General features: G+C 44.6%; 1 protein-coding gene across 22 annotated transcripts in view; it reads right to left on the bottom strand.

The window, feature by feature from the left end:
- Positions 1 to 15,019, bottom strand: part of arvcfb (ARVCF delta catenin family member b) — a 265,441-nt gene that overhangs the window by 214,921 nt on the left and 35,501 nt on the right. For 18 of the 22 annotated variants that reach the window (XM_078952635.1, XM_078952629.1, XM_078952628.1 and 15 more), the window contains exon 2: positions 2,164 to 2,239. Coding sequence is in view for 12 of the 22 variants with exons in the window: in XM_078952607.1 (XP_078808733.1) it covers positions 2,164 to 2,212 (49 nt within the window). In the remaining 10 variants the exon portion in view is untranslated. Of the gene's footprint in view, positions 1 to 2,163; positions 2,240 to 15,019 lie in introns of those variants that run through there. The other 4 variants (XM_023958693.2, XM_078952626.1, XM_078952613.1 and 1 more) reach the window with 2 other exon arrangements.

The following is a 15,019-nucleotide window of genomic DNA, read 5'->3' on the forward strand; positions in this document are numbered from 1 at the left end:
CCCAAGGGAGACCCGCTCCGCACTCCAGGCAGCCACCCACCCGGCCCACGGTTGGTCCAGGTAGGAGCAAGGCAGGGGCCCGCCGCCCCCGCCCAGGAGGGGGGAACCCCGGGGAAAAAAGGGCGGCCCACAAGGGATGTTATAAATATGGCCCGACCAGGCTCGGCCATGTTGGATGTTTGGCGGGGCCCAGCGCCCAGGGGCAAGGACCAGGACCCACCCCCCAGGGACACGAACACCCCCGGCTCAGGTGTAATATGAACCCCCCCACCGTGCGGAGAGAGCACCGCCGGGCCCAGGGAGCCGGCACCCAAGGGACACGGCCGCCATCGCCAAGGGGCCCGCACCCCCCACCAGGGAAGGGGTAGGGGACAGATGGACCCAGGTCCCACCTTCCTTGTAAAATGTGTGTGCGTGTATGGGTGTTTGAGAGGGTGTTTGTGTGCATGTGTGTGTGTTTATGTTTGAATGTATATATTGAAGGGGGAGGGGTGTGTGTACTAAGGGGGGTGCAGTTAAAATTGGCGAGTAGGGCACTAAGGGGACATCTCCTGATTACTCACAGTGATGTCCCCTCACCCTCCACACCAAGGGGCCCTAAATGTCTAAGGTGCGGTTAAAATTGGCGGGTAGGGTGCTAGGAGGACATCTGCTGCTTGCTTGCAGTGATGTCCAAGCACCCCCCCTACCAAGGACCCTACATGTCTAAGGTGCAAATAAAACCGAAAGAGGGGGGGCCCACTCCATACGGCAATCATAGGAGGGGGGCCACTCCCAAGTAGCCCCCCCCCAAGGCGCATCGCAGGCTAGACCCCCCACCCCCTCACCCTAATATGAGGTTATATAAGGAAGGGGGTAAGTTGGGGACAGCTGGTAGACTGTCCCCCGGTGGTCAAACAGCCGTCCCCCAGCCCACCCCCAGCAAAGGGGCCAGGGCCACCCAGCCCAGGGGCCCACCCCCGGAGGCGCCGACACCCCAGGCCCGGCACCACCCACCCCACACAGAGAGAGAGGAGCCAGAAAGCGTCGCCCCCCCCCCCCCCCCGGAGCAAGCCCAGGCCCCCACCCCCAGACGCCGGCCCTAGAAGAGCTCTGGTCAGGCCTCGACGGGACCGAGGAGGCCAACCGGCCGAGGCAACCACTGATTGCCTCAGCGGAGACCCCGACCCGCTAGCCCCCCCGACCCGTACTAATAATGGGCCCCCCCTCCCCCCCTCCCCCCCAGAACGCCCCCCCCCACAGGACAGGGCCGACAAGCCCCCCACCCCACCCCACCCCAGACCCCGCAGCCGAAGCGGGTGACACCCAGAGCGACCGGGGGCCCCGAGAGGGTTGTCCCGTCCCGTCTCAGAGCCAGGGAAGGGCCGATCCCAGCCCCAGGTGCAGATGGGCAGCCCATCCGGCGCCGCTGGGCCCCCCCCCACCCAAGCAGGGCCCCCCGCCAACCCCCCCCAGCACAGGCAAAGGGACCACCCCCCCAAGCCAAGCCAGACCACCACCCCACCCCCCCACCACGCACCCCCACACCCAAGCCCAGAGGACCACGCAGCGCCCCAGCCCGCCCCACCCAGGCACCGGACCCGACCCCCCGACCAACGGAGCCCCCCACCGCCCCCGCCAGGCACCGGAAGCCCCGACCCCCACCCCAAACCACGGCAGAAGGGCAAGGAGCAGCGACGACCAAGCCCTCCACCCCCTAAGTCATGGAGTCAACCACAGGAGACCAGAGAGACTGAATTCTTTCAAAGTTACTTGAGCTTTGGGCTGACATTTTTTCCAAGCTGATATGATCAAACAGCAGATTTCTGTGTTGACTTATGTTTATATTTTTCTTGTTTTTCCAATTTATTAAAATAGTTTTTTTGGCAATACAAAGAGTTATGAAAATGATAGATGCTAATCCTTCTTCTATATCGATGGCACTCATGTCACCAAGCACACAAAGTGACGGTGAGGCAGTGATTGAAACCTTAAGCCAGTCTGTCAGTTTAATTTAGCGACACACAGACACCACAGACGTGACAGACACACAGTTTTTTCCCCCCCCCACACACACACAAACACACACACACACTCTTGTGGATCTTTTTAATAAGCTTCTGCTGCTCCTGAGTGTCAACAATAAATTACGATTGATCTGGTTGGAAAAGAGATTTAACTTACGTTTGGATGATGAGACAGGATGCATGCAAATACTGGAGCGGGTTGACATTTATCAAGCGGAGTCACAAAGCTGAACCTGAAAGAGAAAAAATAGAGAAAAGCTGTCACAAAAATATGCAAAATTAAAAGCAGATTTTTTTTCAAAAGGTTTAATAGAACAAAGCAGAACCAGGTATTCATTTACGTTATAAAATATTCAAATAAATACATAAATACATTTCGGGATATGTTAGGGATATGGTGAAAAACTCCGTGGATGTCGCGTTTACAGTGTTTGTTTCACTTCTCAGATTTTCAGGACAGAGAGTCAATTTTTCTAGGATGATGAACACACCTCATTTAATGTTTTCCACATAATGGTCTCTATGTTTCTTACTTATTCAGGTCCTAAACCAAAACAACTCCTAAAAGAAAAACCTCTCAATGTGGCATCAATTTCAACATTCTGTGAGTATAAAAATCAAATTTTGCCAGTAAGCCATTCCAAGTTCATCATTTAAAGAGCCATGTACACACGACGTGGCTTAACAGCGATCAACGCCAACTGGCCATAGCGCGCCTTCAGGTTGGTTGTAGGCAGTCAGGTTGCAGGTAAACTTGCCTCAAATTTTCATCATAAGACTTGCATCAGACCAGTACCTAAGGATCTGTACACTCAGACATGGATTAGCATATGTCACACAGCTGCAGGCCCGTTTACCAAATCTGAGTGAAGGATACTAGGGTTTGCCAGACAACTCCACTGACACCAAGACACGGCTATGAATGTTTGCAATTGGTACAAGACCATGGGACCTGGACAATGCAGGAATGGTCTACCATACTTGTCACTGATGAGTGTCCATTCACGTTGCACAGAAATGATGGTCGTCGCTGTTCCTGGACAAGGTGAGGTGAACAATACTTGAAGTTAGGCCTGCACAATATACCACAAATTTATCGTCATCGCAATATCCAGCTCTGCAATATGCATATCGCGAAAGACGGTGAATATCGCAATAAATCATAAACCCAAAATGTGTTAAAACAATCTTATGGCAGCTTGAAGCATTTAACGCATCAAAGAAATCCCTTTATGTTTTGACCAATCAGATGGACGCCTACCCATTGTTTACCAATCAGATGGAGGCCTATTATCTTAGACGATTGTCACCTATGTCGATGAGAGTCATTTGGAGTATAATTTTTAAACTGTTTCAATGAAATGGGAATGATGGTTTTGGTTATTTTTCTATTTGTTTATATACCGCAAATTATATCGTTATCGCCATATTGATCACTTATATCGCATATCGCAAGTTTTCCTCATATCGTGCAGCCCTACTAGAAGTCAACATGGTCCTCAGGGTTCACTTTGATGGAGGATGAGCACCAGTCTAGGCAGACATCACCATTCAGTGCAAAACCCATTTTGATTATTGTAGAATGTCCAGTCACTGTATGTTCTTACTTCAGAGACATCATGGAACCTTTATCATCCCCCAATTCCACCATCACACCCTAAACCTTCTGTTTATGGATGATGATGTTCCACCACATCGTACCAGAATTATCACATTTGGACTTCAGGAAGTGGGAGGGCCTGACATGGTATGGCCAACAATGTCCCCTCTCTTGAACCCCATATTGCACGTCTGGGACCAGCTGAAGCAGAGACTGAATGATCGTAACACCATCCACAAGTGACCTGACAGAATTGTAGCACTTGTTGAAGAGTTTAATGCATTGCCTCAGAACAACGTCATGAGGCTAGTGAGGAGCATGAAACGTTGCTGTCAAACTGTCATTGCAGCAAAGGGTGAAAATACCTGCTACTGATGTGGTCATTGGTGTTTGGGGCTGTCTTTATGATGGTTTGTGTTCTCAAATATCAAAAATACTAAACGTTTTCGGAGATTCCATCTGTTTCACTTTTCAAAACTAAAATCTGCTGATGACAGACATCTTGAAACTGCAGAGCACAGCTATGTGGACTGACATGATGTAGTACTACAACCATCACGTATCGACTTGCTGTAGTTAAAAGAGAAATACCAGCATGTCGGATGCTAACCATATTGACTGGCTGCTATTGGATTGATAATTAAAAATCAACACTCACTGACTGAATCAGTCAGAACAGCAGGGGTGGCTAGGTGGGAGATTCTGTGTCGAAAGAAACTAAGAGTGATTAGGCAAAGCAAAACACTCCAATATTTGTTGTGTGTGTAGAGTTGATGGAGGAAGGGGGATGTTGATCGTGTCTTGTTTGTTCATGGGGTGAGACCGTGTCAAGACCCTGACAAAAACAATACCGCCCCCACAGATGAGTATGTGACTCCCTCGTCGACTATGCAGTTTGTGTGTGTAGCATGTGTCTCCCTCACACAAAATCATTAAATTGGTTTCATTTACAGGGTTAAGTGGGCACTCAGTGGGGTGGGTTGCGCCCGGTGGACAGCTAGCTCTGTCGGCCCATGGGTGGTGCCACTCGCTATGCTGTCTATCACTGAGTGCCCACTTAAACCAATGTGGGCAAACACAGCTGGGGCCACCACAGAAACTGCGGACAAACCCATTCGGGGCCCACATTTTCTGCCCGCTTTAAAACCATGGGTGTCCCACTTGGCCTTGCTGCCTGGGATCTGCTTTGTGTTCCCATCTGTGTGGAGTGTGCTAAAAATGTACAAAACTTTTAATCATCCAACCACAACTCACTGAAATTTATCAGGGTTTAAAATAAGTCCAATAAATACACCAATTGATTTGTAGGTCATAACTGCCTTGTTTGTTTGGCTCTTGCAGAAGAACATGACATGTTTGACTTTGGCCCTATGCCGTTTAATACTTTTCTTTTCGTTGGCCCTGAAGCACTAAGATTTTTCTGCCTCACTGCTCTGCTATTACTTTTTCCGCAGAAACTAAAAAACAGTTTGCCACCAAAACAGCTTGCTTTGTGTCATTTGAAACAACGAGCACATCTTTGTCCTTGTATTGTTTAATTTTAATGAGCAGAAATATACCACACAGAGTCATTAACAAACCCTCTTCTCTCTGCTTTCCTTTTAAAGACAGTGACAAAAGAGGATAAAAATGAGTTGCAGGCAGTGGCTTTTTTTTTTGTGGAACTCTGATCGATCAATTATCCGCTGAGCTCCCTCCACTCCATTCAAATCATAAAGACCTGTCATGTTGGAGCTCGGAGGGCTCCAGAAGAAAGTCTGCCTCTTTATGCCCCTCCATTCACAGCATCCCAACGCCCAGTTTCACATACAAACTCAACATCTAGTCAAACCTTGAGACTCGCTGAAGGCAGTCAGGCCGAAACATCCTGGCAGCTCCTGCTGGTCGAAGATAAAAATCAGAACTTTGTTCTAATGCACAGAGGATTTATAAAGCCAGAACTAGCAAGAACAAAAGCCTGTAGCAAAAATCCAAATTAAATGTGATTCTTTTTTCAACTGGATATGTGGTTTGAGCCACAACTTCTGTAGCACAGTACACAATGTTACGAAGATCTTCAAAGAAACCTTAAACATTTTAAATTCCTGTCAAATATTTAACCTGTAGATGTTTCCATTTTTTGGAAACAAGTTTTTGGTTTCTGTTAGGAAATCTAAAAGTGTTTAGAACAATTACATTTCTCATAGTTTTTAACGGCACATCCAAAAAATATTGTACATTATAAAAAAAAAAGAAAATTGGGCGTTTGTGGCATTAACCTAAATTTAACATGCAGCACTTACTTTATTAATTTGTGTTTTGTGATTTCCCATTTGGAAATTATGTTCATGTAACAACTTAACCATTAGACCTTTTGCAAACTCATATTACGCATAAAGTCAAAAGATTGCAAACATAAAAGGTGGCAGAAGTCTTGCCCCTTTGCATTGTGGGTTGTAACGGTTTATTCTGTTTAAGATTTTTTTGTGTTCTGGTTGTTAAAGACCGACTCCAGGGAAAATATATTTCTTGCCGTTTTTAACATTTCCTAGGAGCACTTTACTTATGATGGAGGACATATATAAAAGAATTTAAGATTAAATTTGAATTTGAATTGAATTTGAATTTCTGGGTATTTTTTAAATCAAATTGTGGTGAATCAGGAGGAGATGAAAAAATGCCATTTGAAAAAGTTCTCATTTGTGACGTGCAAACTGCGGTGGGCGGACAACAGTCTCACTGCTCATCCTCCTCCCCCTCTGCACGCCCCCTTGCCCGCTCAAGCTTCAAGAAATGGTGGAGTGTTCAACATAAATGTGCTGCAATGAATTAAAATTCTCAGAACAAATATCCATGTTAGCTTTCATATTTTTTATTGCACTGCTGCTATTCTGGCGGCAGAGCATGCAAACAGAGCTCTCAGCGATGATGTGGGGAAAGGGGGTGGGGCTACACTGCGCCAAAGGTCCTGCCCATTTTGCCATTTTGTACTTCCTTTTTTCTGCTTGTTCTGGGGCCTTGGGATGCACGAGGCATGGGTCAGCACAAAAATGCCTTGTAGAATGGTTACGTTTGTGTCTGTCCAGCCATGGCAGCCATGACAGTACTAAGCCTAATCCCTTTTTGATTTTGAATTGAACTTGTTTTTTCTGGGGGTATACAATTTACTAAAATGTTTACTATTATTTTAAGACGTACCTAATTAAATTCAGTATCTTCTACCTTTAAAATACCAGCTGAGATGACCTAAGAAGATCAAGTCAGACCATACTTTGTTTTGCTGCATTTACCTTTACAATAGTTGGCCTGCTCCTTGGTATCTTGTTACAATAAATTATGTTCCACCTACATATTTACATTCAGATCTCTCTCTCAAAAAAGTGTTTTGCTAGGTTAACAGATTTGCTTTAAGTGGAAATTCTTCCCATAATTTTATGATAGTCGACCAACAAGTGATTTTTGTGTGTGGTTAACATCATTACAGTTGATTTAAGCAACTGTTTTCATCATATTTTATATGCGTTCAATAAACAGTGGAACTCTTGGTTTGAAAAGCAGGATGTTTGAGTGCTGATCACCTGCTGGGACCAGACTGGAGAGAAGTAAAGATGGGGGAGGGCAGGATAAACCACATGGACTCTACAGTCTGTTTGACTGAGTAGGAAGAACATTTTCAAACACTGGACCTTTCCTGCTCTTCAGGGGCCTCATTTATAAAAGTTGCGTACGCACAAAAGAAGGCGTACGCCACTCTCTACGCAATAATTGAGATTTATAAAAAGCAAACTTGACGGGAAAATGTGCGGTCCTTCACGCAAGCTCTGACCCAGGCGTACGCACAAAAACGGGTGATATGAGAAACGGTGACACCGTCGGCAGATGGAAGAAACACGTGAAAGTGAAAATGAAAATGACAATACTGCCTCTCATAAATAACAGGAAGACTTCACAAAGCAAGTCTTACAATTAACAGCCTACACGAACACCCGTTTGATCGATCAGCAGTGAAACAAACAAAAAAAAATCAAACGAAAATTACAACAGAAATTCAAATGAACACCTATTTGCAGAAAGAAAAGTGAAATATGTTCTGCAATATTGGCATGTTGTGCAATTCATCCTCATAAATAATATAGTTCACACAACGAAATAATGTCCAAAACTGATATTCTCGTCAATGTGTCCGTCTGGCGGAGCAGATATGTGCAGACAGACAGACAGACGGACATTTTAATTGTCCACTGGGGAAAGTTGTTTACATAGTAAAACATTTCTTCATAAGCTACGGAATTATGGTATTCATGCATATGCCCTTAGTTTGTTTTATTTTTGATAAAACAATGTATGGCGTATGTCTCAACCATTCAGAAAGCAACAAGAAATTACATTTGCGCTGATCAATTTCCCATTTCCACGTCGATTATTACCGACATCTGTAGCTTGTCAGATGTAATTAAATGGAGGGAAATAAAATGCCCCATCACAATGCGTAATGACGCACAATGGCTGATCTTGCGCTCTTGATGAGAGCAAATGGAAGAATTCGGAGTGAACGCATCTTTAAACAGCAAGAAGACTTGCTGGCAAACGAGGACGAGTGGCTTATGAGCCAGTTCCGACTTCCTCGAGCCGTCCTGTTGGATCTCTGCGGGCTTTTGGGGGGGTGTCACCCAGTGCATCTGGCGCGTCTGTGTTCCCCCTGCGCCTAAGTCACCACTCCACTTAAAAGGGATTCCCCAATTATTGCCGCCAGTCTCTCATCAAGAGGGGTCAGCTCCGGTGTCCCCCCCCGTGGCAGACACACTCTGGCGATGCAGCGCCAGACGTTTTTTTTGCCTCGAATTTGATGTCCGACCATTTCTTTTTCATTTCGGCCACGGTCCGAGGGTGTGAGGCTTCAGCATTTACTGCGTCTGCCACCGTTTGCCACTCACGTGCCTTTTCGGCATTAGTAATGCCCACACTGTGCCCACCAAACAACACTTTTCTCCTCTTTTCCACCTCGCCAATCTTCTTCTTTCTCTTTCGGCTTTTCCCATCAGGGGTCGCCACAGCGAATCATCCTTTTCCACCTCACTCTATCATGAACATCTTCTACCCTAACGTTAGCCAACTTCATGTCCTCTGTTAAGACATCCATATATCTCCTCTTTGGCCGTCCTCTTGCCCTCCTGCCAGGCAGCTCCATCTCCAACATCCTTCTACCAATATATCCACTATCCCTCCTCTGAACATGTCCAAACCATCTCAGTCTGGCTTCTCTGACTTTGTCGCTAACACAGGCAACATGAGCCGTCCCTCTGATGTACTCGTTCCTTATCCTGTCTAACCTGGTCACTCCTAAGGAGAACCTCAACATCTTCATCTCTGCTACCTCCATCTCAGCCTCTTGTCTCTGTCTCACTGCTACCGTCTCTAACCCATAGAGCAGAGCTGGTCTCACCACTGTCTTGTACACCTTTCCTTTGAGTCTTGCTGGCACTCTTCTGTCACACAACACTCCTGACACTTTCCTCCAACCGCTCCAACCTGCCTGCACTCGCCTCTTCACCTCTTTTCCACAATCCCCATCACACTGAACTGTTGACCCCAAGTACTTAAACTCCTGCACCTTCTTCACCTCAGCCCCCTGTAACCTAACGCTTCTACCTTGATCCCTCTCGTTCAGACACATGTATTCTGTCTTACTACGACTGACCTTCATGCCTCTTCTTTCCAGAGCAAACCTCCACCTCTCTAGCTGTTCCTCCACCTGCTCTCTACTCTCACTGCAAATTACAATGTCATCCGCAAACATCATTGTCCAGGGAGATTCCTGTCTTACCTCGTCTGTCAGCCTGTCCATCAGCATAGCAAACAAAAAAGGACTCAAAGCTGATCCTTGGTGTAGTCCCACCTCCACCTTGAACTCCTCTGTCTGACCTACAGCACATCTCACCACCGTCATACTTCTCTCATACATGTCCTGAACTACTCTGACATACTTCTCTGCCCCTCCAGACGACCTCATACAGTACCACAGCTCCTCCCTCGGCACCCTGTCATACGCCTTCTCTAAATCTACGAACACACAATGCAGCTCCTTCTGACCTTCTCTGTACTTTTCCATCAACATTCTCAAAGCAAAAATGGCATCGGTGGTGCTCTTACGGGGCATGAAACCATACTGCTGCTCACAAATCTCCACCTTCTTCCTAAGCCTGGCTTCCACTACTCTTTCCCACAGCTTCATTGTGTGGCTCATCAACTTTATTCCTCTATAGTTGCTGCAGTTCTGCGTGTCACCCTTGTTTTTAAAGATCGGGACCAGAACGCTTCTCCTCCATTCCTCAGGCATCTTCTCACTCTCTAAAATCCTATTGAACAACCTTGTTAGAAATTCCACTGCTGTCTCTCCTAGGCACTTCCATACCTCCACAGGTACGTCATCAGGACCAACGGCCTTTCCGCTCTTCATCCTTTTCAGAGCCTTCCTAACCTCATCCTTTCCAATCTCTGCTACTTCCTGCTCCACCACAACCACATCTTCCTCCCTTCTTTCCCTGTCATTTTCCACGTTCATCAGCTCCTCAAAATATTCCTTCCATCTTTTCTGTACACTCTCTTGAGTTGTTAGCACCTTTCCATCTCTGTCCTTAATCACCCTTATCTGTTTCACGTCCTTCCCATCTCTGTCTCTCTGTCTGGCTAGCCTGTACAAGTCCTTCTCTCCTTCCTTTGTGTCTAACCTGTCATAAAGCTCATCGTAAGCTTTCTGTTTGGCCTTTGCCACCTCTCTCTTCACTCTACGCTGCGCTTCCTTGTACTCCTGTCTACCTTCCTCAGTCCTTTCTACATCCCACTTCCTTTTAGCCAACCTCTTCCTCTGGACGCATTCCTGTACTTCCTCATTCCACCACCAAGTCTCTTTACCGTCTTTCCTCTTTCCAGATGACACACCTAGCACCTTCCTACCTGTTTCCCTGATAATCTCTGCTGTAGTTTCCCAGTCATCTGGAAGCTCATCCTGACCACCCAGGACCTGCCTCAACTTCTGCCTAAATTCCTCACAAGTTTCTTCATTCTGTAGCTTCCACCACTTGGTCTTCTTTTCTGTTTTCCCTATCTTCTTCTTCCTGACCTCCAGAGTCATCTTACACACCACCATGCGGTGCTGTCTGGCTACACTCTCTCCTACCACCACTTTGCAGTCATTAACCTCTCTCAAATGACCTCGTCTACATAGGATGTAGTCCACCTGAGTACTCCTACCTCCACTTCTGTATGTCACTCTATGTTCCTCTCTCTTCTGGAAGTAAGTGTTGACTACAGCCATTTCCATCCTCTTCGCAAAGTCCACCACCATCTGTCCCTCCAGATTCCTTTCCTTCACACCAAACCTGCCCATCACCTCCTCATCACCTCTGTTGCCCTCACCAACATGCCCATTAAAGTCTGCTCCAATAACAACTCTCTCTCCTCTGGGAAAACTGTCTATGACCTCATCCAACTCACTCCAGAATCTCTCCTTCACTTCTAACTCACAGCCAACCTGTGGCGCATACCCACTGACTACATTCACCATCACCCCTTCAATTTCTAACTTTAAGCTCATCATCCTGTCTGAGACTCTTTTCACCTCTAGAACACTGTTTACAAACTCCCCCTTCAGAATCACTCCTACCCCGTTTCTCTTCCTATCAACACCATGATAGAACAGTTTGTATCCTCCTCCAATACTACGTGCCTTGCTGCCCTTCCACTTTGTCTCCTGCACACACAGTACATCTACCTTCCTTCTCTCCATCATGTCTGCCAGCTCTCTGCCTTTCCCTGTCATTGTGCCAACGTTAAGAGTCCCTATTCTCAAACCTATGTTCCTGCCTTTTCCCTTCTCTCTCTGGCAACGGACCCTTCTGCCTCCCCTCTTTCTTCCACCTCGCCAATGATCACTTCTACTTCACATTGAGTGAAGTTATGTTTTTTTGATTTCCTCTCGGTGTTTGCCACGATTTCGCAATCAATGAATATTCATTCGTGGGCGTTTCACGGACTATTTATGGGCAACTATAGGCGTGACACGAAGCCGCAAAAGCTGCGCTGCATTTCGAATTGGTTGTGATTTAATAAGGGAAAGATGCATAAGATGTGCGTGCGCAGTTTTATAAATCCGAATATTCCTGTGCGAACACACGTCCTATATTTCATCCGTACGCCACTTCTGACGCAAATCCTACGCAAAGTTTTATAAATGAGGCCCCTGGTCTTTAATGTTTTCAAATCCTGACTTTTGTGTGTGTGTTTTTCTTTCCTACCTATGGTATTTTTGGAGTAAAAGGGCTGGGCTAAACTATTGCGTTGCGAAATTTCAGAAAAACTGTCAGTAAATGTATCTGACTGAGCAGAAACCAAAACTGCTGTAAAACTCACACTTTAAGTTGAGGTTTGCAGATGCAAAACATCAATGAGCATTATTACCTCTTTCTATTGTATGTATGTTGGTGGCTTCAAATTCCATATAATTATAAAAAACTATAAAAGAAAAAAACTGAAAGATTTGTCAAAAAAAAATAGAAAGATAAGAAACTATACAGTTACCAACAGTAGTGATAATACCAAGAGTGATGATTTTAACCACAAATGACTGTAATACTTTAAGGATTTATGCAAATGTTGATATTACTTTATAGCTACTTTGTAAAGAGCCATCATGTAATAACTGAGTTACAAAAATGTAGAGAAAACTTGTATCAGATACTTGATCAGGAGTCATATGTCAACATCAATTGTATAAAAGCAAAAAAAAATGTTGCTTTTACGCATTTTTTTTAAAAGATCTGACTTCTTTTTTGTCTGTCAGTGCAAGTGTTGAACAGATGCATCATTTGGTTTAATGTGCAGAAAAGTCCATTTTTCCTCGGAAACTGTTCCAGAGATTGTTCTGTCAGTCTGCTGCACTTTGAGGGAGCAGAGCTTCACTGGCAGAGGGTTAATTGATGTTGATGAATGAGGTAATGTGGAAGTCATTTGGAGTCAGGTCTGGCTTCTTTATCAGTGGCTGCACTCCACATCTCTGGAGGTAGAAGCTGAAAAGAAGTGATTCTCTCCAAATGGTTCATGATCTTTCTTACAGTGATGGCAGACTGATGACAAGGAAGCACAGCAGACTTGTGAATGAGGCTCATATTTTATTATAAGGAAAAATCCCTTGTTTTAGGACAAACAATCACCCGCAGTTAAAGATTTCTTAAATTTAAGCCATAAAACTTGAGCATAAGTATGAAATATTTAGTCTTGCTGGCTTTCTGTTTGGTGATCTGTCTTTAGTTTTAAGATGAGCATACATTTTGCATTAAATTTTGTAAAAAAAAAAAAAAGTCCCACCTAGGTGTGGGAAATTTGTTTGCCACATTTGGCCCATCCCCTGAGGGAGCAGTGAGCTGCAGACGCACCATGCTGAAGAGACAGCAACGTTAAGGGCCTTGCCCAAGGACCCCCACTGGGTAATGTTAATTGCTCGCTATTGATATGGTAATTCCCCCCAGTACCATTATTTATTCCCCTCAGGGAATCGAACCCTGGATTCCTGCGTGGCAGCCCTTTTACCTTAACAACCGAGCTACCCAGCCGCTCCAGTTCTGTTTGCCTGTATGTATATTTTTATATTCAAAAATAAGAAAAAACAATCACAAATAATAATAATAAAAAAATAATAATAAAAAATAATAATGGATTAGATTTATCTGCACTTTTCCAGGCGCTTATAGTGCTTACAATGTGTCCATTATTCATTCACTCCCCATTCATTCTGGGTGATGACAGATACTGTATAAATATAACTTCACACAAATTTACAAAATAGTACTCCAAATTTTGGTTTCTCATCTTTTGATATAAAAAAAACAGTATTGAGTTTGTGTAATGCATTCTGGTTATTAAAAAAAAAATGCTGTAGAGAAATTCCAAGAGGAAGAATATACGCCCTTCATGTCAAACAAACATTCTATTCACATCAAAAAAATATGCCAAAATGTATCAGTGGCAACTTTTCCTTAATAAAGCCAATAAAGAAACAGTTTGTCAAACTTGCCACAACAACAAAAACTACAGTTGGTAACAGATGAACAAGACTACAAAATGATCCTGGAAAACTGTTAATTATCAAATCGGAATAGTAACTAAATGTTTCTTCCATGTCTGCCTTAACGAATAAATAAATTCAACTTTTTTTTTCTTTTTACTTTTTTAAAATTTTGACTTTAGTTTGACCTTTTGTTTTTTTCAAATTGCTACCAGTAGTTTTGTTTCACAGATGTGTCTTCAGCACACAGGTGGCCGACAGGTTCGTTTTTTTCAATGGTATGCTGTGGGTGACGGATTTGAATTGCTTTCCTACCCCTCTGGCTCTTCCCTATTGCTTTAATTGTAGAAGCATTTGAAGGTGTAGTGGAATCCAAGGTCCAAAAGCTTTTTTTTAAGGTGGAGTCATAGCAATGTAGGGCTGACTATCCCTATCACCCCTAGGATGATCCGCATCGCACTATGGTGTGAAGGAAAAACACATTTCTTCACGTGGGTGTGCTCTGAAGCAGGGGAGTTTACACTTAAATCTAAGTATTGAGTTTTTTGTTTTTGCCATCCTTTTTAAAGTTATAAAACCAATGTTGTTATGTATTTTCTGAGCACTGGCAGCTATGCCCTAACGTAGATGACCTGTGAATATTGTTGATGTCATCTAGAAGTAGTAACATCCGGATTTGAAGACAGTATTTTTTCCATATCTCTCTGATTGGAGGGATAAGTTTAGGGGTAGGCAGAAGCCGAAGGAGTATGTTACGGGGAGAGGAAGAGGGAGTACCCAGGCGCAGAGAGGAGAGGAGGCAGGAGGATGCAGGGAATAGGGTTTAATAACATAAACTAAAGACAAAAACAAAACCACTGCATACGGCAGGCTAGAATCTCGAAACACTACAAAAGCACTCAGCTCGAAAAACCGGGGAAGAATACAATATGGACCAGCACAGGAGGAAGGGAAAGACAGCACTTAAATACATACAAGGCAACAAGACACAGGTGGAAACACTCAGGACTGATGGGGCAAGGTAAAACTCGAAACAACAACAAAACAGGAAATACTACAAAATAAAACAGGAAATCAAGGAACAAAACACAAAGTGACTGAAACCGTAACAGAGTAGGGAAGCAATTCAGATTTGGCCTTAAAAAACATGTAAATAAGGGGGAAGTAGGTGAGACATAATCACGTCATGCAGATTTTTTTTTCAGCCAGCCCCAAAACCTGTACAAGTGGCCTTGTGCTTCCCTTGTGTGCAGCCTGCCTGTTTCGAAAAGAGTGTGTGGACATCCGAGCCTCCCTCTACTTTGTGCATAAATGCTATTTTTTGTTTACTCTGCCAATAAGGCGATTTTATATATCCAGCACCTTTTGTCCACA

This window comes from Oryzias latipes, chromosome 9 (assembly GCF_053564925.1).
Source record: "Oryzias latipes strain Hd-rR chromosome 9, Olatipes_Hd-rR_3.1".
Taxonomy (NCBI): Eukaryota; Metazoa; Chordata; class Actinopteri; order Beloniformes; family Adrianichthyidae; genus Oryzias; species Oryzias latipes.